This window comes from Coregonus lavaretus, assembly GCF_964263955.1.
Source record: "Coregonus lavaretus genome assembly, chromosome: 9".
In the NCBI taxonomy this organism is placed as follows: Eukaryota; Metazoa; Chordata; class Actinopteri; order Salmoniformes; family Salmonidae; genus Coregonus; species Coregonus lavaretus.
In genome coordinates this window covers 12,460,925-12,486,119 of record NC_139996.1, presented here as the reverse complement: position 1 = coordinate 12,486,119, position 25,195 = coordinate 12,460,925, and the positions used below count along the sequence as shown (strand labels likewise).

Sequence of the window (25,195 nt, the reverse complement as noted above, 5' to 3'; positions counted from 1 at the left end):
ACCAGGATTTGTGGAATCTAGCTCGGACTATATCGATTCACCCAAGGTCAATACTTCAAAAAATATAAATTATGAAACACCCACGTTTGTCCTCTGTAGATGCGTGCCTTTGTTTGCTGAAATCCATACTTTTCAATAAACGATAATTAAATACTGACTTTCCTTGTTGAGATTCAATGGGCACATGCGCATTTACACTGAGTTGCCATCTTAGAGCAACAGCAATAAACAGTCGGTGGTTGTATTTGAATAACGTTTATTGAAAAATGTTGGACTACAGCAAACAAAGGCACACAACTACAGAAGACAAACATAGGTACAAGTTGGCCGTTTCATATTTTTTTTTTTTTTTTGAAGTATTAACTTTAGGCAAATCGATGTCGGAGCTAACGTTAGATTACGCAAAGCCTGGTCTCGGCTCCACGCCGTTGTTGAAGTTCATCATAAACTTCCTTTACCACGGAGTGGAGTTTAGTCCGCTACACAATATTCTGATAATTCAGTACAATTCAAAGCATGACGATCAACAAACCACAGAAGCTGAGTTCATGAACTTACCCAAACAAAAACGGTGTCTGAGACCAGGTACAACCGGACAGTGGCTGCCACATCGCTAAGGCTGGTGATTGGGTCATCATCAACATCATCACTTTCTACGGGAGTCCTGCTCTGTGTCTGTGTGTACTCTACTAGCTCTGGGACAGTGTAGTAGCCATTTAAGATTGCCCCCGCGAGAAATACAGCACTCAGAGCTGTGTATGTCTGCAAACTGGGCCATGGAAATCTCTCCAAAAACAGCAAAGGCATGTTGACTGGCGCAAGGTTTGCCACTTTGGATAATTCAGATAAGGGATTGAGTGAACCCCTACTATTTCGAGAGCTTTTTGTCAACCAGCGATTTAAAGCTGCAATGTCACTTTTTGGGCGAATTCACCAAAATCACAAATGTTAGTAATAGATATGTAATTCTCATTGAAAGCAAGTCTAAGAAGCGGTAGATCTGTTCTATGTGCGCTATATCTATGCTTCCCGTTTTTAAGTTTGCACTTTTACTTTACACCAGCTTCAAACAGCTGAAAAAACAATATTTTTGGTTATTGAAAATATATTTCGCGGCGGTTTATATGGTACAATGATTCTCTATTTGTTTTGTCACAAACTGAAATTAGGCGAACTATTAGAATTTTAGCAAACAGGCAGGAAATGGCGGAGCGATTTATACATAGTGCACCTTTAACTTCGCTAACGTTACTTAGAAAACGTTAATTTCATATTCTCGTTTGTAGCTAATAACGTGGTAACGTTTGATATGTATCCTCCTTGGATAGCTAGCTAGGTAGGTATATGGACGACAGGTAAATCAACAGCTTAGCTAGCTAGTAACCATGATTAAAAACGCTGATATGACAATTCGTCCACGCTGATAACTATGCACGATGTCACCAAATACCAACTGTTTATCGTATATCGTCGTCTCTCTGGGGGAAAAAACCGTCAAAGGCTTAACTGTGTCGACCCTCCTATTGCCTGTTTCTGTAGCAATATCTCAGAGTTTCCATCTTCTTGCGTCTCTTTCTGTGTACTTCCGGTTTTGGACCGTCTGGATTCCTCTCTCTGGATTGGCTGGACCAGAGAGCGCTCTAGTTACATGGACTGCGTTTAGACAGGCAGCCCAATTCTCATCTTTTTCCCCACTAATTGGTCTTTTGAAAAGATCTACTGTGAAAAGATCTGATGTGATTTGGTCAAAATACCAATTAGTGGAAAAATATCAGAATTGGTCTGCCTGTGTGAACGCAGCCATTTTGTCTCAGCCAGGGACCTCATTCAGGGTCAGGCATCATACCTACAGTGCCTTCAGAAAGTATTCATACCCCTTGACTTATTCCACATTTTGTTATGTTACGCCTGAATTCAACATTGATTAAATATATGTTCTTCTCACCCATCTACACACAATACCCCCATAATGATAAAGTGAAAACATGTTTTTAGATATTTTAACAAATGTATTGAAAATGAAATACAGAAATGTCTAATTTACATAAGTATTCACACCCCTGAGTCAATACATGTTAGAATCACCTTTGGCAGCGATTACAGCTGTGAGTCTTTCTGGGTACGTCGCTTAGCTCCATTCCGTTTATTTTGATCCTAAAAAACTCCCTAGTCCTTGCCGATGACAAGCATACCCATAACATGATGCTGCCACAACCATGCTTGAAAATATGAAGAGTGTGTTGTGTTGGATTTGCATCAAACATAACACTTTGTATTACATCAAATTTCAATAAATGTATTTATAAAATATTTTTACATCAGCAGATGTCACAAAGTGCTTATACAGAAACCCAGCCTAAAATCCAAAACAGCAAGCAATGCAGATCTAGAAGCACGGTGGCTAGGAAAAACTCTCTAGAAAGGCAGGAACCTAGGAAGAAACCTAGAGAGGAACCAGGCTCTGAGGGGTGGCCATTCCTCTTCTGGCTGTGCTGGGTGGAGATTATAAGAGTACATGGCCATTAAGGCCAGATCGTTCTTCAAGATGTTCAAAAGTTCATAGATGACCAGCAGGGTCAAATAATAATCACAGTGGTTGTAGAGGGTGCAACAGGTCAGCACCTCAGGAGTAAATGTCAGTTGGCTTTTCATAGCCGAGCATTCAGAGGTCGAAACAGCAGGTGCGGTAGAGAGAGGGAGGGAGAGTAAGAGACAGAGAGGGAGAGAGAGGGTCGAAAACAGCAGGTCCAGGATAAGGTAGCACATCTGGTGAATAGGTCAGGGTTCCATAGCCACAGGCAAAACAGCAGAAACTGGATCAGCAGGTGGACTGGGGACAGAGACAGCCAGGAGTCATCAGGCCAGGTAGTCCTGAGGCATGGTCCTAAGGCTCAGCTCCTCTGGGAGGGGAGAGCGAGCGAGAGAGATATGGGAGAATTAGAGGGAGCCTACTTAAATTCACACAGGACACCAGATAAGACAGGAGAATTACACCAGATAGGACAGACTGACCCCGGCACATAAACTATTGCAGCATAGATACTGGAGACTGAGAATGGGGGTGTCGGGGGACACTGTGGCCCTGTCCAACGATACCCCCGAACAGGGCCAACCAGGCAGGATATAACCCCACCCACTTTGCCAAAGCACAGTCCCCACACCAGTAGAGGGATATCAAGAGACCACCAACTTACTACCCTGAGACAAGGCAGAGTACAGCCCACAAAGATGTCCTTCACCGCACAAGCCCGAGGGGGGGGGGGGTAAAACCGGACAGGAAGATCACTTCAGTGACTCAACCCACTCAAGTCGAGTATAGAGGGGGGGGAAAAGCCTGGCACGTCCTAGGGACAGCATGGGAGAGCACTAGTAAGCCAGTGACTCAGCCCCCGTAATAGGGTCAGAGGCAGAGAATCCCAGTGGAGAGAGGGGACCCGGCCAGGCAGAGACAGCAAGGGCGGTTCGTCACTCCATTGGCTTGCCGTCCACCTTCGCACCCCTGGGCCAGACTACACTCAATCATAGGACCTTCTGAAGAGATGAGTCCTCAGTAAAGACTTAAAGGTCGAGACCGAGTCTGCGTCTCTCACATGGATAGGCAGACCATTCCATAAAAATTGAGCTCTATAGGAGAAAGCCCTGCCTCCAGCTGTTTGCATAGATATTCTAAGGACAATAAGGAGGCCTGCGTCTTGTGACCGTAGCGTACGTGTAGTAGGTATGTACGGCAGGACCAAATCGGATAGATAGGTAGGAGCAAGTCCATGTAATGCTTTGTAGGTTAGCAGTAAAACCTTGAAATCAGCCCTAGCCTTAACAGGAAGCCAGGCTAGCACTGGAGTAATATGATCAAATTTTTTGGTTCTAGTCAAGATTCTAGCAGCTGTATTTAACACTAACTGAAGTTTATTTAGTGCTTTATCCGGGACATAAAGTTAATTTGTTTGCCACATTTTTTGCAGTTTTATTATAGTCCCTTATTGCAAATAGGATGCATGTTTTGGAATATATATATTTTTAACCTTTATTTAACTAGGCAAGTCAGTTAAGAACAAATTCTTATTTACAATGACGGCCTACACTGGCCAAACCCGGACGACGCTGGGCCAATTGTGCGCCGCACTATGGGACTCCCAATCATGGCCGGTTGTGATACAGCCTGGAATCGAACCAGGGTGTCTGTAGTGACGCCTCAAGCACTGAGATGCAGTGCCTTAGACTGCTGCGCCACTGTATTCTGTACAGGCTTCCTTCTTTTCACTCTGTCATTTAGGTTAGTATTGTGGAGTAACTATAATGTTGTTGATCCATCCTCAGTTTTCTCCTATCACAGCCACTAAACTCTGTAACTGTTTTAAAGTCACCATTGGCCTCATGGTGAAATCCCTGAGCATTCCTTCCTCTCCGGAAACTGAGTTAAGAAGGACGCCTGTATCTTTGTAGTGACTGGGTGTATTGATACACCATCCAAAGTGTAATTAATAACTTCACCATGCTCAAAGGAATATTCAATGTCTGTTTTATTCTTTTCTACTCATCTACCAATAGGTGCCCTTCTTTGCGAGGCATTCGAAAACCTCCCTGGTCTTTCTGGTTGAATCTATGTTTGAAATTCACTGCTCGACTGTGGGACCTTACATATAATTGTATGTGTGGGGTACAGAGATGAGGTAGTCATTCAAAAATAATGTTAAACACTATTATTGCACACAGAGTCCATGCAACTTATTATGTGACTTGTTAAGCTTGCCATAACAAAGGGGTTGAATACTTATTGACTCAAGACATTTCAGCTTTTCATTTGTAATTAATTTGAAAAATATTCTTTAAACATAATTCCACTTTGACATTATGGGGTATTGTGTGTAGGCCAGTGACACAAAATCTCAATTTAATCAATTTAAAATTCAGGCTGTATCAACAAAATGTGGAAAAAGTAAAGGGGTGTGAATACTTTCTGAAGACACTGTACATGTTGTCCCATTCCTGTGGTCACAACATCATGCATGTGTTGACTGAGTGTGAAAAAAAGGAGAAAGTAAGTGTAACCACCTACACCCACGACCCACCTGTTGTAGTCCTATATGATTTTGAAACCACTCATAGATACAGCCAACAGGATTTTTTATTGCTTTTCTTTTAATTGAACAAAACCACCTGATGAAGAAACTTTGACTTTGAAATAGTTGCTTCACACCTAGCATATTGCCAAAGAGTGTCATATAATTATTTCTAATATTGTACATTCTTTGGAAAGAAAAATCTTAAAATAGAAAATTGGCATAAAATACCAGGCAGGCAATATAAGGTTATGAAAATGTCTAATTATTCTAAAGAATCGTACAACTGCAAGAGCTACAGTATTACAAAAATAGATTCAAATCTAATGTATTTTGCCAATAAATATTACATTAATACAGCATTTAGTATTTGGTCTTCTTCAGCCTCTTCATTGACATCAAGGTTCTTTCAACAGCAAATGCGTAATTTCTATGCATTTACAGACATTAGTTGACATATTTTAGCTGTGCCTCCATCTCTCCAGTATGAAAAATGTATGCACTCACTAACTAAGTCGCTCTGGATGAGAGCGTCTGCCAAATGACTAAAATGTAAATCTCTGACCTTTTTCAAAAGGCGACAAAGGAAAATCTTTGGTATGAGAGGCATAGACATCTTTTTTCCTAAAATATATTTTAGTTTGACTTGAAAATCCTGAGCTGTTAGATAGGCAAACAAACAGGCATAACTTCTTTACAACCTATCCACCTCCATAGATGTATGAATGACCAGTGACTGTGTTATCTGTACCAGTTAAAGACATGCTTGGGAACTTTGGTGACTACTAAGTATTTTTTAAACCTCCCACTTTGGGCTGGATGTGTCAATGTGTAGTTCATGCATGCATAATCTATGAGCAGAATTACTGTCTTATCTCAATTAGCCACGAATCCCTAGTTTGAAAGCGACTGTTTTCGGGAAGCGGTACTTTACCATTTCCCCTACATTTTCTCCCACATGGGCCAGCCCCCTAGCTATTCAAGTTCTAACCAATGAGCTTCAGCCCCTCGCCGTTTGAGTGACAGCTGGCAAGATGCACACGCAGCAGAGCGAGAGAGCGCAATGACTTGGTGCACATACAGTACGTGACATAATACGCAATTTTCAGGGCCAACTTTTGGCTTGTGAGCGCAACTTTCAGAACTACTGGCTAAAAAGTATACAAAAGTACTGGAGAATCTCTTTAAGCCACCACAGTTTTGTCATCAAAATTGTGATCAGTTAATAATAGAACTGCCAAATGCATAGATAGCGCCAGTCAACTCATGTCCTGAGTAATGATGATTAGAAAACGAATGAAGGCCAAAGAATGGAAGAACATTATCACTGGAGTATCACAGTATCCCATCCATAAGGATCCTGTCCTGGTTGGCTGGACTCTGCTGCACCATCACCACTGAGCTGAGATATGTCTCTGTCGATGATCTCATTCACTGCAAAAGAGAGACACACAGGGGTTTAGTTTCAAGTCTCGTCGTTGGTTTCTTTATAGTTGATTCAGCCATCTGAGGGCAGCATTGCCCATCTTTTAAATCTAAACCAAATCCCAAACGTAAAAGTAAGTAAATGACACATCAAGCAATACAACACTGACGGGGGGCCAGTATAAAAAATAAATAAAAAATGTATGCACTAACTGTAAGTCGCTCTGGATAAGAGCGTCTGCTAAAAATGACGTAAATGTAAAATGTAAAAACATACAGTGCATTGTTGGTACAGATGTAGGAACTTAATTTGAGCCAGTTTGCTAAAGCTGGAAAAGAATCCTGCAGCAACAGGAAATGTGAATGATTATGTCAATTATAATTAATGGATATTCTTTGTAGGGGTTGATAAACTTTACGTTAGGGCAAATCAGGTCTGACATTTTTAAGTGGAAATTACAAACTTTAGAAGCATTTGCATTTTCTGCAGTGCAGGAAAATCCTCATCAACAAAATACTGATCAAATTAAGATCCTACATCTGTACATTGTGTTATTTTAGTGACACTCTCCATCTAGAGATGTCACACATTATGAAAAACAACCAAGCATTGAGGCCTGGTCTAAAGGTTAGAATTGGCTGTATGGTGAGAACATATTCTGGAGCTTTATCAAAGGGTGTGATCCATGTGGAAGGCTGAGGCTCCAGTCTGTATTTGTGATGTCTATTTATATTCCCCACAGTGCAACAAAAACACATGGATTGAATGGCCACATATACACTGTCTATTCATAGCCTGCCCATGAAAATGTGGTGTGTTTGAAACCCAAGCTGTGTATGAGGGTAGATGATAGACAACAACAAAACACTTGTTTTATTGCCACATACCCCGAATAGGTGCAGTGAAAAGTGTTGTTTTACAGGGTCAGCCATAGTAGTGCGGCACCCCTGAAGCAAATTGGGGTTAAGTGCCTTGATCAAGGGCACACCGACAGATGTTTCACCTTGTCGGCTCGGGTATTCAACCCTTTAGGCCTTTCGGTTACTGGCCTAACGCTCTAACCGCTTACCTGCAGCCCAAACAAACATATGTAAACAAACACACAGCACCAGGCTAGCACCGTGGGGCCGAAATATCCAGTCCCTGGCTGTCCCAACCAACAGACTGACGGGAACTCAGACAGCTTGACTGCACCAGCTCCCTTCCTCCAATACCAGTTACAAGACACTGTAAGGGCCTTAAACTAGTTTCTGCTTTAAGCAAAACAAAATCACTAAAACTAAAAGATCCCAGCACATTTTACATTTACATTTTAGTCATTTAGCAGACGCTCTTATCCAGAGCGACTTACAGTTAGTGAGCGCATACATTTTTCACTGTAGATCAATGACATCACTGTCATTTGAAATTAAAATAGATTCAATCCTTTGAATTAAATCATTATCTAATATCACCTAATGTGGCATAAGCTTGCTGTATCTTAATTTAAGTATCAGAAACCCTCTAGGGTGAAAGTCAAGTTCAAAGAGGACCCTTCCACCAACTCAGACCAGTGGTCTTATTTCCAAGCCGTATGTAGTGAGGGGGTTGTGCGGGTGTTATGAATTCCTGCCATCACTGCCCTGTGACAGCTGTGCCACAGACAGTAACTGAAGCAGATTAGCATGCAAGGTACCTTTAGCCTCCTCTGTGTGATTATAGTGTCTAGGCTATTCCAACCACAGTTAAAAGTGTAATCTCCTCAACTAGCAACCAGGGCCCCTGCCTATAATTAACCTAGATCAGGGTTCTTCAACCCTGTTCCTGGAGAGCTACCCAGTAATAGGTTTTCACTCCAACCCCAGTTGTGACTAACCTGATGCAGCTGATCAACCAGCTAATTATTAGAATTAGGTATGCTAGAATAGGGTTGGAGCGAAAACCTACAGGACGTAACTCTCCAGGAACAGGGTTGGAGAGCCCTGACCTAGATCATAATGTACGCAAACACACATACACATATGTGCACAATCGCGCACACACACACATGGGCAGGCAGCCATGCAGCCCTGTAGGATAGCAAACAAAGACCTAGTGGGCATATGCCTATGGTGACAACAAAACTGGGCCACAGTCACTGACTGTGTGGTCGGGACAAACAAAGTCCGTCCAGCGAGAGGTGATTAATTACAATATCTGGTCGGCATGGTGAGAGCCTGAGAGCTTTATGGTTCATTGCCTGGCCCCTGAAGGCTTGTAATTACAGCCAGTCCTACTGCTGCCTATCACCTAGCCCACAGTGCAACGGCATCCATTGATTCCTGCACTGTAATGTTCTTTATTTCTGCTTTCTAACCGATTGTTTAAAGTAACTCTCCTGAGAATAAAATAAATAAAACCGATCAGAGAGGGTAAAATCATCTATTCTGTCGCTTCATTCATAACTAATGGCCCAGTAGTAACTGTGCTCTAAATACCCTAGAAAACATGTATCATCTGAGCCTCTTACCATCATCCAGTGTGATCTCTTGGAGCCCCATGGAGCCGAGGGGCAGCTTCTCCTCTGGTTCCTGCTTGATGTTCACTTTCCCTTGGTCGTTGAGAAGAGGAAATTGGGGGCTGGGGGACACTCCTGGGGGTCGATACTAGAGGCCAGGCCCTGGGCTCTGCTGGGGGACAGGTGCCTCAGGGGACCCCAAGAGGAGGCTGATGCTGACGGGGAGGTGGAGCAGGTTGCTTGTGCTCCAGGGGTGGGGGAATACGAGGCAGGCAAGTTTCTGGCAGAGTGATAGCTCAAATTATACTCAGCCTGTAAGGCTGCTAGGTCAGAGTCTGAGTGGGAGCAGTGGTAGCTTAGAGAGTGCAGCTGGGTTGTATTCTGGGTGTGGGTTCTTGCAGACTGGAGAGTGGCGCCAGAGAGATCAGGTCCAATGAGACTCTGGTACATCACACTTTCCCTATGAGGGCTGGAGGCAGCTGGTCTGGTCTGGGCAGACTGAGGTCGATTGACCTGGGGTGCGGCAGGGCCAGGTCTCATGGGAGAGCTGGCCTGGCCGCTGTAAGGCACATTGTGTTGTGTGGCCTGGTAGACAGGCCTTGTCCGAGGGGGTGGCATGGGGTCAGGTGTATGCATAAGGCTTATCCGCTGGTATCCCATACGGGGGCTGTAGCTGTGGAGGTGAGGGGAGTGCTGAAGAGGCGCGGAGCCAGAGGGAGTGTATGCTGCCTGGGAGGATGGACCACAAGGCACTGGGTGGACACCAGAGGAACCATACAAGGGCCTGTCCTGAGAGAAGGCCCCATCAGGAGAAGTCAGCTGGCTGCTGGTTGGATACAGGCCAGGGGGATTGGTGCAGGTAGACAGATAGGCTGAGTCTCCGTGCTCCTGCTTCACCCGAGTAGCCACAACTGCACAGTCAATGGCAGTGGGATAATGGTGTGGAGAAGCACCAGCCAAGTATGTGAAGTTTTGTGTCTGGCTTCTTCTCCTCTTCCCGTTACACACGTAGAACTGCACCTGGACTGCAGAGCTCACAGTGGTGTTGTGGTAGGTAGGAATCTCAACCACGATTCTGGACTGCAAAGAGAATGTTTCAAAATGATTTATTATCTATTCAAGGGATCCACAGTTTCTGTGAAGTCCATTTCATGTAACTTTTAATAACGTAATGTACATTACTACTTACTCTTTTACTCTTTTCTCCAATAACTTTTCCGTCAACTTCCCATTGTGTGTGTCCATCTGGAGAGATAAAACATCACAATTAATAACACATTAATAAACCTCTGCTGAAGTTGGGCAGCGTCACCGTCTCTTACCAGGGCTTTTCTCCAGGAAGATGACCTTTGACTCTGGGGATATGTTGGAGCCAGTGATGACCATCTCCTCCCCCCCACTGACCAAGCACCTGACGGGACTGCAGCTCTCCATCTGGGGAAGATCTGTGGCCGAGCGCTGGGCTGCAAGCCAATTACATTTAACTATTAAATATACTGTACAGTAAAACAACATTATGTAGGCTTCTGTATAAAATAAATAAAAGGGGAAAACTCTGGCCCCTAGTTATAGCCTTACCTAATTATTATAGCCAATTACTTAATACAGGTTATATAAATAAAGACTATTCCTGGTCAAGTCCCATAATCAAGAAAAACTCAGTATCTTTGAATGTATGTACACTCCCGGTCAGAAGTTTTAGAACACCTAGTCATTCAAGAGTCTTTCTTTATTTTTACTATTTTCTACATTGTATAATAATAGTGAAGACATCAAAACTATGAAATAACACATATGGAATCATGTAGTAACCAAAAAAGTGTTAAACAAATCAAAATATATTTTATATTTGAGATTCTTCAAATAGCCACACTTTGCTTTGATGACAGCTTTGCACACTCTTGGCATTCTCTCAACCAGCTAGTGTACATACTATATACAGTGCCTTGCAAAAGTATTCATCCCCCTTGGCGTTTTTCCTATTTTGTTGCATTACAACCTGTAATTTAAATTGATTTTATTTGGATTTCATGTAATGGACATACACAAAATAGTCCAAATTGGTGAAGTGAAATGAAAAATATAACGGAAAAGTAGTGCGTGCATATGTATTCACCCCCTTTGCTATGAAGCCCCTAAATAAGATCTGGTGCAACCAATTACCTTCAAAAGTCACATAATTAGTTAAATAAAGTCCACCTGTGTGCAATCTAAGTGTCACATGATCTGTCACATGATCTCAGTATATATACACCTGTTCTGAAAGGCCCCAGAGTCTGCAACACCACTAAGCAAGGGGAACCACCAAGCAAGCGGCACCATGTGAAACTTTGAACATCCCACGGAGCACCATTAAATCCATTATTAACAAATTGAAAGAATATGGCACAACAAACCTGCCAACAGAGGGCTGCCCACCAAAACTCACGGAGCATGCAAGGAGTGCATTAATCAGAGAGACAACAAAGAGACCAAAGACAACCCTGAAGGAGCTGCAAAGCTCCACAGCGGAGATTGGAGTATCTGTCCATAGGACCACTTTAAGCCGTACACTCTACAGAGCTGGGCTTTACAGAAGAGTGGCCAGAAAAAAGCCATTGCTTAAAGAAAAAAATAAGAAAACACGTTTGGTGTTTGCCAAAAGGCATGTGGGAGACTCCCCAAACATATGGAAGAAGGTACTCTGGTCAGATGAGACTAAAATTGAGCTTTTTGGCCATCAAGGAAAACAATATGTCTGGCGCAAACTAAACACCTCTCATTACCCCGAGAACAACATCCCTACAGTGAAGCATGGTGGTGGCAGCATCATGCTGTGGGAATGTTTTTCATCGGCAGGTATTGGGAAACTGAAGGTATGATGGATGGCACTAAATACAGGGAAATTATATGAATAGTTATGCACGCTCAAGTTTTCTGTTTTTTTTGTCTTATTTCTTGTTTGTTTCAGAATAAAAAACATTTTGCATCTTCAAAGTGGTAGGCATGTTGTGTAAATCAAATGATACAAACCCCCCAAAAAATCAATTTAAATTCCAGGTTGTAAGGCAACAAAATAGGAAAAATGCCAAGGGGGGTGAATACTTTCGCAAGCCACTGTAGCAGGGATCATCAACTAGATTCAGTCGCAGGCCGATTTTTTCTTGAGTGGATGGTCACGGGGCCGGAACAATCACCTGCGGTCCAAATTTGGCCCGTGGGCCGCCAGTTGGGGAACCCTGCCATATACAGTATGTAGGCCTACTGAATAAAGATACTCACAGCACTCCACAGGAATAGAGGCAGCTTGCAGACACAGGACCTTGCCGCTGGGCTGAGGGATATACACACGGAATGCCACTCGCACACGTGTGTTCTTCCTCCCGATGTCTGTCTCCCCCTTCCTGAGCTCAATGTCAGAGTTCCTCAGCTTCAAGATGCCTGCGCAGTCAATACTGTAGAGGGGGATATACAAGCATGAGACAACATTATATAAAGGCCATATGAATATAAAAATGCCCATTTGAATAATGACAGTAAGCTAATAAAGTAGGCCCATAATGCTATAAATAGTTCACATTTTTCATGTGTAATTTTATGGTGTTTTGCAGTTTGTTGATTAGTCACAACATGTATCAGATAGTGTGAGAGAGATCTAGTCTCGAGACAAAACAATGCCTGGATTTTTCTATTATGGAAGGCAGCCACATTTCCATGACAACATAGCAAAGCTATGGTCTGTTTCAATCTTTTTTTCTAGATGTAGAAATATGCTTATTCTTCAGATGACAATCCGTTCCCATTTTTAACATGCTATGATCTGTTCTAAATCTTTAAAAATGAATAGAATTCACAGTGGAAGCCATTTTACATTTTAGATAATAAAACCAATAAATTACAAGCACAAATGTTATATTTTTAGCCTTTGAAAACATAAATCTTGCATGGTTATGACCAGTACCTTGTGGACATATTGTTTTCTGGGAGGAGAGGTATTTCCAGAACCTTTGTACTTCTTATTACACTTTCCTGGCAAGCAGTAGCCACCGTTTTCCCCGTTACTCTGTGCACCTGGTAGAAGGCATGTGGTCTCAAGTAGCGATCGTCTGCCGTTCCAATGAAAATCTGCAGGTTGACTGGCTTCTCATTGTATCCAATGAGCTGAAATTGAAACCAAGCCATAGAGATACTGATAAGCATACTATTGAAACACACTACCGCATTTGATTTACAATGCTATAAATACACTATGTTTTACTTCTTCTTATGAGCACTCTTTTTCTAATATCTGTTTTTAAGAAGACGTGATTATAATGTGATAATAATGACAACATGAACTGAGTACTGTATATTTGAATTCATTTGCATAACTGTGTTCATCATGTTTGGGTCTGTTTATAAACAGTATGCCAAAACAATACCAAAGCTCTGTACAGATAGCATTAGACTCAGAGAATGTATAAAATGCAACCTGAAGGCCATGCACTTTTTAGTTTACTTGTGTAGGGTTTGTAGCGTGCTTTCCCTACAGGAGTCCTGTAAGGAATATCCAGAATTGCCCGCAATGAAATGTCACAATTGAAACCAATTGAGGTCACCAAAAATTAGTTGTGCCCTAAAGGTGCCAGCATGAGGTTGAGGAATGTCGACCTGCCTCTGTGATGTAATGTATCGGGAAACACTGCTAATGGCATTACAGAGGACTAGAGAGTGAAGCTGTGTGGCTTTAACACTGGAGTAATGAAGCCATCCCCAAAATAAACCAGCTGGTGTCCATTACACAACAGCCAGGACTTGGTAAAGCTTTGTTTATATCAGCTTTCATCTGTTCTAGGCTGGCTGCACCCTGATCCACAGTAGTAGTCCAGTCTCACCACAGCCCACTGGCAAATAGTGCTCTGCTATACGTTAGGTGATACAGTCTCACTACAGCCCACTGGCAAATACTGCTCTGCTATACGTTAGGTGATACAGTCTCACTACAGCACACTGGCAAAAAGTGCTTTGCTAGACATTAGGTGATACAGTCTCACTACAGCCCACTGGCAAAAAGTGCTCTAGTAGACGTTAGGTGATACAGTCTCACTACAGCTCACTGGCAAATAGTGCTCTGCTAGATGTTAGGTGATACAGTCTCACTACAGCCCACTGGCAAATAGTGCTCTGCTATACGTTAGGTGATACAGACTCATTACAGCCCACTGGCAAATAGTGCTCTGCTAGATGTTAGGTGACACAGTCTCACTACAGCCCACTGGCAAATAGTGCTCTGCTACACGTTAGGTGATACAGTCTCACCACAGCCCACTGGCAAAAAGTGATCTGCTAGACGTTAGGTGATACAGTCTCACTACACCCCACTGGCAAAAAGTGCTCTGCTAGACGTTAAGTGATACAGTCTCACTACAGTCCACTGGCAAAAAGTGCTCTGTTAGACGTTAGGTGATACTGTCTCACTACAGGCCACTGGCAGAAAGTGCTCTGCTAGACGTTAGGTGGTACAGTTTCACTACAGTCCCACTGGCAAAAAGTGCTCTGCTAGACGTCAGGTGATACAGTCTCACTACAGCCCACTGGCAAATAGTGCTCTGCTAGACGTTAGGCGATAAAGTCTCACTTCAGTCCAATGGCAAAAAGTACTCTGCAAGACGTTAGGTGATACAGTGTCACTGCAGGCACACTGGCAAATAGTGCTCTGGTAGACGTTAGGTGATACAGTCTCACTACAGCCCACTGGCAAATAGTGCTCTGCTATACATTAGGTGATACAGTCTCACCACAGCCCACTGGCAAATACTGCTCTGCTATACGTTAGGTGATACAGTCTCACTACAGCTCACTGGCAAATAGTGCTCTGCTAGACGTTAGGTGATACAGTCTCACTACAGCCCACTGGCAAATAGTGCTCTGCTAGACGTTAGGTGACACAGTCTCATTACAGCCCACTGGCAAATAGTGCTCTGCTACACGTTAGGTGATACAGTCTCACCACAGTCCACTGGCAAATAGTGCTCTGCTAGACGTTAGGTGATACAGTTTCACTACAGCCCACTGGCAAATAGTGCTCTGCTAGACGTTAGGTCAAACAGTCTCACTACAGCCCACTGGCAAATAGTACTCTGCTAGACGTCAGGTGATACAGTCTCACTACAGCCCACTGGCAAATAGTGCTCTGCTAGACGTTAGGTGATACAGTCTCACTACAGCACACTGGCAAATAGTGCTCTGATAGACATTAGGCGAAAAAGTCTCACTTCAGTCCAATGGCAAAAAGTACTCTGCAAGACGTTAGGTGATACAGTGTCACTGCAGGTACACTGGCAAATAGTGCTCTGCTAGACGTTAGGTGATACAGTCTCACCACAGCCCACTGGCAAATACTGCTCTGCTATACGTTAGGTGATACAGTCTCACTGCAGCACACTGGCAAAAACTGCTCTGATAAACGTTAGGTGATACAGTCTCACTGCAGGCCCATTGGCAAATAGTGCTCTGCTAGAAGTTAGGTGATACAGTCTCACTACAGCCCACTGGCAAATAGTGCTCTACTAGACGTTAGTTGATTCAGTCCCATTACAGCCCACTGGCAAATAGTGCTCTGCTAGACGTTAGGTGATACAGTCTCACTTCAGATCACTGGCAAATAGTGCTCTGATAGACGTTAGGTGATACAGTCTCAATGCAGGCCACTGGCAAATAGTGCTCTGATAGACGTTAGGTGATACAGTCTCAATGCAGGCCACTGGCAAATACTGCTTTGCTATACGTTAGGTGATACAGTCTCACTACAGCACACTGGCAAAAACTGATCTGATAAACGTTAGGTGATACAGTCTCACTGCAGGCCCACTGGCAAATAGTGCTCTGCTAGAAGTTAGGTGATACAGTCTCACTTCAGATCACTGGCAAATAGTGCTCTGCTAGACTTTAGGTGATACAGTTTCAATGCAGTCCACTGGCAAATAGTGCTCTGCTAGACGTTAGGTGATACAGTCTCAATGCAGGCCACTGGCAAAAAGTGCTCTAATAGACGTTAGGTGATACAGTCTCAATGCAGGCCACTGGCAAATACTGCTTTGCTATACGTTAGGTGATACACTCTCACTGCAGGCCCACTGGCAAATAGTGCCCTGCTAGACGTTAGGTGATACAGTCTCACTTCAGATCACTGGCAAATAGTGCTCTGCTAGACTTTAGGTGATACAGTTTCAATGCAGTCCACTGGCAAATAGTGCTCTGCTAGACGTTAGGTGATACAGTCTCAATGCAGGCCACTGGCAAATAGTGCTCTGCTAGACGTTAGGTGATGAGGTCTCACTACAGCACACTGGCAAATAGTGCTCTGCTAGATGTTAGGTGATACAGTCTCACTACAGCTCACTGGCAAATAGTGCTCTGCTAGACGTTAGGTGATACAGTCTCACTACAGCCCACTGGCAAATAGTGCTCTGCTAGACGTTAGGTGACACAGTCTCATTACAGCCCACTGGCAAATAGTGCTCTGCTACACGTTAGGTGATACAGTCTCACCACAGTCCACTGGCAAATAGTGCTCTGCTAGACGTTAGGTGATACAGTCTCACTACAGCCCACTGGCAAATAGTGCTCTGCTAGACGTTAGGTCAAACAGTCTCACTACAGCCCACTGGCAAATAGTACTCTGCTAGACGTCAGGTGATACAGTCTCACTACAGCCCACTGGCAAATAGTGCTCTGCTAGACGTTAGGTGATACAGTCTCACTACAGCACACTGGCAAATAGTGCTCTGATAGACATTAGGCGAAAAAGTCTCACTTCAGTCCAATGGCAAAAAGTACTCTGCAAGACGTTAGGTGATACAGTGTCACTGCAGGTACACTGGCAAATAGTGCTCTGCTAGACGTTAGGTGATACAGTCTCACCACAGCCCACTGGCAAATACTGCTCTGCTATACGTTAGGTGATACAGTCTCACTGCAGCACACTGGCAAAAACTGCTCTGATAAACGTTAGGTGATACAGTCTCACTGCAGGCCCATTGGCAAATAGTGCTCTGCTAGAAGTTAGGTGATACAGTCTCACTACAGCCCACTGGCAAATAGTGCTCTACTAGACGTTAGTTGATTCAGTCCCATTACAGCCCACTGGCAAATAGTGCTCTGCTAGACGTTAGGTGATACAGTCTCACTTCAGATCACTGGCAAATAGTGCTCTGATAGACGTTAGGTGATACAGTCTCAATGCAGGCCACTGGCAAATAGTGCTCTGATAGACGTTAGGTGATACAGTCTCAATGCAGGCCACTGGCAAATACTGCTTTGCTATACGTTAGGTGATACAGTCTCACTACAGCACACTGGCAAAAACTGATCTGATAAACGTTAGGTGATACAGTCTCACTGCAGGCCCACTGGCAAATAGTGCTCTGCTAGAAGTTAGGTGATACAGTCTCACTTCAGATCACTGGCAAATAGTGCTCTGCTAGACTTTAGGTGATACAGTTTCAATGCAGTCCACTGGCAAATAGTGCTCTGCTAGACGTTAGGTGATACAGTCTCAATGCAGGCCACTGGCAAAAAGTGCTCTAATAGACGTTAGGTGATACAGTCTCAATGCAGGCCACTGGCAAATACTGCTTTGCTATACGTTAGGTGATACACTCTCACTACAGCACACTGGCAAAAACTGCTAAGATAAACGTTAGGTGATACAGTCTCACTGCAGGCCCACTGGCAAATAGTGCTCTGCTAGAAGTTAGGTGATACAGTCTCACTACAGCCCACTGGCAAATAGTGCCCTGCTAGACGTTAGGTGATACAGTCTCACTTCAGATCACTGGCAAATAGTGCTCTGCTAGACTTTAGGTGATACAGTTTCAATGCAGTCCACTGGCAAATAGTGCTCTGCTAGACGTTAGGTGATACAGTCTCAATGCAGGCCACTGGCAAATAGTGCTCTGCTAGACGTTAGGTGATGAGGTCTCACTACAGCACACTGGCAAATAGTGCTCTGATAAACGTTAGGTGATACAGTCTCACTGCAGGCCCATTGGCAAATAGTGCTCTGGTAGACGTTAGGTGATACTGTCTCACTTCAGCCCACTGGCAAATACTGGTCTGCTATACGTTAGGTGATACAGTCTCACCACAGCCCACTGGCAAAAAGTGATCTGCTAGACGTTAGGTGATACAGTCTCACTACAGCCCACTGGCAAAAAGTGATCTGCTAGACGTTAGGTGATACAGTCTCACTACAGTTCACTGGCAAAAAGTGCTCTGCTAGACGTTAGGTGATACAGTCTCACTACAGCCAACTGGCAAATAGTTCTCTGCTAAACGTTAGGTGATAAGGTCTCACTTCAGATCACAGGCAAATAGTGCTCTGCTAGACGTTAGGTGATACAGTCTCACTTCAGATCACTGGCAAATAGTGCTCTGCTAGACTTTAGGTGATACAGTCTCACTGCAGCCCACTGGCAAATACTGCTCTGCTATACGTTAGGTGATACAGTCTCACTACAGCACACTGGCAAAAACTGCTCTGATAAACGTTAGGTGATACAGTCTCACTTCAGATCACTGGCAAATAGTGCTCTGCTAGACTTTAGGTGATACAGTCTCACTGCAGCCCACTGGCAAATACTGCTCTGCTATACGTTAGGTGATACAGTCTCACTACAGCACACTGGCAAATAGTGCTCTGCTAGACGTTAGGTGATACAGTCCCATTACAGCTCACTGGCAAATAGTACTCTGCTAAACATTAGGTGATAAGGTCTCACTTCAGCTCAGCCCACTGGCAAAAAGTGCTCTGCTAGACGTTAGGTGATACAGTCTCACTACAGCCCACTGGCAAATAGTGCTCTGCTAGACGTTAGGTGACACAGTCACAATAGAGCCCATTGGCAAATAGTGCTCTGCTACACGTTAGGTGATACAGTCTCACCACATTCCACTGGCAAAAAGTGATCTGCTAGACGTTAGGTGATACAGTATCACTAAACCCCACTGGCAAAAAGTGCTCTGCTAGACGTTAAGTGATACAGTCTCACTACAGTCCACTGGCAAAAAGTGCTCTGCTAGACGTTAGGTGATACTGTCTCACTATAGGCCACAGGCAGAAAGTGCTCTGCTAGACGTTAGGTGGTACAGTTTCACTACAATCCCACTGGCAAAAAGTGCTCTGCTAGACGTCAGGTGATATAGTCTCACTACAGCCCATTTGCAAATAGTGCTCTGCTAGACGTTAGGTGATACAGTCTCACTACAGCCCACTGGCAAATAGTGCTCTGCTAGACGTTAGGTGATACAGTCTCACTACAGCCCACTGGCAAGTAGTGCTCTGCTAGACGTTAGGTGATACAGTCTCACTTCAGATCACTGGCAAATAGTGCTCTGCTAGATGTTAGGTGATACAGTCTCACTACAGCCCACTGGCAAGTAGTGCTCTGCTAGACGTTAGGTGATACAGTCTCACTTCAGATCACTGGCAAATAGTGCTCTGCTATACGTTAGGTGATACAGTCTCACTACAGCACACTGGCAAAAACTGCTCTGATAAACGTTAGGTGATACAGTCTCACTGCAGGCCCACTGGCAAATAGTGCTCTGCTAGAAGTTAGGTGCTACAGTCTCACTACAGCCCACTGGCTAATAGTGCTCTGCTAGACGTTAGGTGATAAGGTCTCAATTCAGATCACAGGCAAATAGTGCTCTGCTAGACGTTAGGTGATACAGTCTCACTACAGCCCACTGGCAAGTAGTGCTCTGCTAGACGTTAGGTGATACAGTCTCACTTCAGATCACTGGCAAATAGTGCTCTGCTAGACGTTAGGTGATACAGTCTCACTTTAGATCACTGGCAAATAGTGCTCTGCTAGACGTTAGGTGATACAGTCTCACTTCAGATCACTGGCAAATAGTGCTCTGGTAGAGGTTAGGTAATACAGTCTCACCACAGCCCACTGGCAAATACTGCTCTGCTATACGTTAGGTGATACAGTCTCACTACAGCACACTGGCAAAAACTGCTCTGATAAACGTTAGGTGATACAGTCTCACTGCAGGCCCACTGGCCAATAGTGCTCTGCTAGACGTTAGGTGATACAGTCCCATTACAGCTCACTGGCAAATAGTACTCTGCTAAACATTAGGTGATAAGGTCTCACTTCAGCTCAGCCCACTGGCAAAAAGTGCTCTGCTAGACGTTAGGTGATACAGTCTCACTACAGCCCACTGGCAAATAGTGCTCTGCTAGACGTTAGGTGACACAGTCACAATAGAGCCCATTGGCAAATAGTGCTCTGCTACACGTTAGGTGATACAGTCTCACCACAGCCCACTGGCAAAAAGTGATCTGCTAGACGTTAGGTGATACAGTATCACTAAACCCCACTGGCAAAAAGTGCTCTGCTAGACGTTAAGTGATACAGTCTCACTACAGTCCACTGGCAAAAAGTGCTCTGCTAGACGTTAGGTGATACTGTCTCACTATAGGCCACAGGCAGAAAGTGCTCTGCTAGACGTTAGGTGGTACAGTTTCACTACAGTCCCACTGGCAAAAAGTGCTCTGCTAGACGTCAGGTGATATAGTCTCACTACAGCCCATTTGCAAATAGTGCTCTGCTAGACGTTAGGTGATACAGTCTCACTACAGCCCACTGGCAAATAGTGCTCTGCTAGACGTTAGGTGATACAGTCTCACTGCAGGCCCATTGGCAAATAGTGCTCTGGTAGACGTTAGGTGATACTGTCTCACTTCAGCCCACTGGCAAATACTGGTCTGCTATACGTTAGGTGATACAGTCTCACTTCAGATCACTGGCAAATAGTGCTCTGGTAGAGGTTAGGTAATACAGTCTCACCACAGCCCACTGGCAAATACTGCTCTGCTATACGTTAGGTGATACAGTCTCACTACAGCACACTGGCAAAAACTGCTCTGATAAACGTTAGGTGATACAGTCTCACTGCAGGCCCACTGGCAAATAGTGATCTGCTAGACGTTAGGTGATACAGTCTCACTACAGTTCACTGGCAAAAAGTGCTCTGCTAGACGTTAGGTGATACAGTCTCACTACAGCCAACTGGCAAATAGTTCTCTGCTAAACGTTAGGTGATAAGGTCTCACTTCAGATCACAGGCAAATATTGCTCTGCTAGACGTTAGGTGATACAGTCTCACTTCAGATCACTGGCAAATAGTGCTCTGCTAGACTTTAGGTGATACAGTCTCACTGCAGCCCACTGGCAAATACTGCTCTGCTATACGTTAGGTGATACAGTCTCACTACAGCACACTGGCAAAAACTGCTCTGATAAACGTTAGGTGATACAGTCTCACTTCAGATCACTGGCAAATAGTGCTCTGCTAGACTTTAGGTGATACAGTCTCACTGCAGCCCACTGGCAAATACTGCTCTGCTATACGTTAGGTGATACAGTCTCACTACAGCACACTGGCAAATAGTGCTCTGCTAGACGTTAGGTGATACAGTCCCATTACAGCTCACTGGCAAATAGTACTCTGCTAAACATTAGGTGATAAGGTCTCACTTCAGCTCAGCCCACTGGCAAAAAGTGCTCTGCTAGACGTTAGGTGATACAGTCTCACTACAGCCCACTGGCAAATAGTGCTCTGCTAGACGTTAGGTGACACAGTCACAATAGAGCCCATTGGCAAATAGTGCTCTGCTACACGTTAGGTGATACAGTCTCACCACATTCCACTGGCAAAAAGTGATCTGCTAGACGTTAGGTGATACAGTATCACTAAACCCCACTGGCAAAAAGTGCTCTGCTAGACGTTAAGTGATACAGTCTCACTACAGTCCACTGGCAAAAAGTGCTCTGCTAGACGTTAGGTGATACTGTCTCACTATAGGCCACAGGCAGAAAGTGCTCTGCTAGACGTTAGGTGATACAGTTTCACTACAGTCCCACTGGCAAAAAGTGCTCTGCTAGACGTCAGGTGATATAGTCTCACTACAGCCCATTTGCAAATAGTGCTCTGCTAGACGTTAGGTGATACAGTCTCACTACAGCCCACTGGCAAATAGTGCTCTGCTAGACGTTAGGTGATACAGTCTCACTACAGCCCACTGGCAAGTAGTGCTCTGCTAGACGTTAGGTGATACAGTCTCACTTCAGATCACTGGCAAATAGTGCTCTGCTAGACGTTAGGTGATACAGTCTCACTTCAGATCACTGGCAAATACTGCTCTGCTATACGTTAGGTGATACAGTCTCATTACAGCACACTGGCAAAAACTGCTCTGATAAACGTTAGGTGATACAGTCTCACTGCAGGCCCACTGGCAAATAGTGCTCTGCTAGAAGTTAGGTGCTACAGTCTCACTACAGCCCACTGGCTAATAGTGCTCTGCTAGACGTTAGGTGATAAGGTCTCACTTCAGATCACAGGCAAATAGTGCTCTGCTAGACGTTAGGTGATACAGTCTCACTACAGCCCACTGGCAAGTAGTGCTCTGCTAGACGTTAGGTGATACAGTCTCACTTCAGATCACTGGCAAATAGTGCTCTGCTAGACGTTAGGTGATACAGTCTCACTTCAGATCACTGGCAAATAGTGCTCTGCTAGACGTTAGGTGATACAGTCTCACTTCAGATCACTGGCAAATAGTGCTCTGGTAGAGGTTAGGTAATACAGTCTCACCACAGCCCACTGGCAAATACTGCTCTGCTATACGTTAGGTGATACAGTCTCACTACAGCACACTGGCAAAAACTGCTCTGATAAACGTTAGGTGATACAGTCTCACTGCAGGCCCACTGGCCAATAGTGCTCTGCTAGACGTTAGGTGATACAGTCCCATTACAGCTCACTGGCAAATAGTACTCTGCTAAACATTAGGTGATAAGGTCTCACTTCAGCTCAGCCCACTGGCAAAAAGTGCTCTGCTAGACGTTAGGTGATACAGTCTCACTACAGCCCACTGGCAAATAGTGCTCTGCTAGACGTTAGGTGACACAGTCACAATAGAGCCCATTGGCAAATAGTGCTCTGCTACACGTTAGGTGATACAGTCTCACCACAGCCCACTGGCAAAAAGTGATCTGCTAGACGTTAAGTGATACAGTCTCACTACAGTCCACTGGCAAAAAGTGCTCTGCTAGACGTTAGGTGATACTGTCTCACTATAGGCCACAGGCAGAAAGTGCTCTGCTAGACGTTAGGTGGTACAGATTCACTACAGTCCCACTGGCAAAAAGTGCTCTGCTAGACGTCAGGTGATATAGTCTCACTACAGCCCATTTGCAAATAGTGCTCTGCTAGACGTTAGGTGATACAGTCTCACTACAGCCCACTGGCAAATAGTGCTCTGCTAGACGTTAGGTGATACAGTCTCACTACAGCCCACTGGCAAGTAGTGCTCTGCTAGACGTTAGGTGATACAGTCTCACTTCAGATCACTGGCAAATAGTGCTCTGCTAGACGTTAGGTGATACAGTCTCACTTCAGATCACTGGCAAATAGTGCTCTGGTAGAGGTTAGGTAATACAGTCTCACCACAGCCCACTGGCAAATACTGCTCTGCTATACGTTAGGTGATACAGTCTCACTACAGCACACTGGCAAAAACTGCTCTGATAAACGTTAGGTGATACAGTCTCACTGCAGGCCCACTGGCAAATAGTGCTCTGCTAGAAGTTAGGTGCTACAGTCTCACTACAGCCCACTGGCTAATAGTGCTCTGCTAGACGTTAGGTGATACAGTCTCACTGCAGCCCACTGGCAAATAGTGCTCTGCTAGACATTTGGTGATACAGTCTTACTACAGCCCACTTGCAAAAAGTTATCTGCTAGACTTTAGGTGATACAGTCTCAATGCAGGCCACTGGCAAAAAGTGCTCTGCTAGACGTTAGGTGATACAGTCTCACTTCAGATCACTGGCAAATAGTGCTCTGGTAGAGGTTAGGTAATACAGTCTCACCACAGCCCACTGGCAAATACTGCTCTGCTATACGTTAGGTGATACAGTCTCACTACAGCACACTGGCAAAAACTGCTCTGATAAACGTTAGGTGATACAGTCTCACTGCAGGCCCACTGGCCAATAGTGCTCTGCTAGACGTTAGGTGATACAGTCCCATTACAGCTCACTGGCAAATAGTACTCTGCTAAACATTAGGTGATAAGGTCTCACTTCAGCTCAGCCCACTGGCAAAAAGTGCTCTGCTAGACGTTAGGTGATACAGTCTCACTACAGCCCACTGGCAAATAGTGCTCTGCTAGACGTTAGGTGACACAGTCACAATAGAGCCCATTGGCAAATAGTGCTCTGCTACACGTTAGGTGATACAGTCTCACCACAGGCCACTGGCAAAAAGTGATCTGCTAGACGTTAGGTGATACAGTATCACTAAACCCCACTGGCAAAAAGTGCTCTGCTAGACGTTAAGTGATACAGTCTCACTACAGTCCACTGGCAAAAAGTGCTCTGCTAGACGTTAGGTGATACTGTCTCACTATAGGCCACAGGCAGAAAGTGCTCTGCTAGACGTTAGGTGATACAGTTTCACTACAGTCCCACTGGCAAAAAGTGCTCTGCTAGACGTCAGGTGATATAGTCTCACTACAGCCCATTTGCAAATAGTGCTCTGCTAGACGTTAGGTGATACAGTCTCACTACAGCCCACTGGCAAATAGTGCTCTGCTAGACGTTAGGTGATACAGTCTCACTACAGCCCACTGGCAAGTAGTGCTCTGCTAGACGTTAGGTGATACAGTCTCACTTCAGATCACTGGCAAATAGTGCTCTGCTAGACATTAGGTGATACAGTCTCACTTCAGATCACTGGCAAATACTGCTCTGCTATACGTTAGGTGATACAGTCTCACTACAGCACACTGGCAAAAACTGCTCTGATAAACGTTAGGTGATACAGTCTCACTGCAGGCCCACTGGCAAATAGTGCTCTGCTAGAAGTTAGGTGCTACAGTCTCACTACAGCCCACTGGCTAATAGTGCTCTGCTAGACGTTAGGTGATAAGGTCTCACTTCAGATCACAGGCAAATAGTGCTCTGCTAGACGTTAGGTGATACAGTCTCACTACAGCCCACTGGCAAGTAGTGCTCTGCTAGACGTTAGGTGATACAGTCTCACTTCAGATCACTGGCAAATAGTGCTCTGCTAGACGTTAGGTGATACAGTCTCACTTCAGATCACTGGCAAATAGTGCTCTGCTAGACGTTAGGTGATACAGTCTCACTTCAGATCACTGGCAAATAGTGCTCTGGTAGAGGTTAGGTA

General features: G+C 44.5%; 1 protein-coding gene and 1 pseudogene across 2 annotated transcripts in view; both read right to left on the bottom strand.

Annotated features, from left to right (window-relative positions):
- LOC311134636 (E3 ubiquitin-protein ligase AMFR-like) overlaps positions 1-1,558 on the bottom strand; it is a 34,236-nt gene extending 32,678 nt beyond the window's left edge. The window contains exon 1 of the mRNA XM_084168372.1: positions 559-1,558. Within this exon, the coding sequence (XP_084024498.1) occupies positions 559-807 (249 nt within the window). The 5' untranslated portion in view covers positions 808-1,558. The remainder of the gene's footprint in view (positions 1-558) is intronic.
- Positions 1,559-5,107: 3,549 nt separating this feature from the next.
- Positions 5,108-25,195, bottom strand: part of LOC311134561 (nuclear factor of activated T-cells, cytoplasmic 3-like) — a 65,233-nt pseudogene continuing 45,145 nt past the window's right edge. Inside the window, exons 4-9 of the transcript in view lie at positions 12,903-13,102; positions 12,224-12,396; positions 10,285-10,425; positions 10,152-10,207; positions 8,975-10,042; positions 5,108-6,494 (exon numbers count right to left, since the gene is read on the bottom strand). The product of the transcript in view is annotated as a nuclear factor of activated T-cells, cytoplasmic 3-like (transcript). The remainder of the gene's footprint in view (positions 6,495-8,974; positions 10,043-10,151; positions 10,208-10,284; positions 10,426-12,223; positions 12,397-12,902; positions 13,103-25,195) is intronic.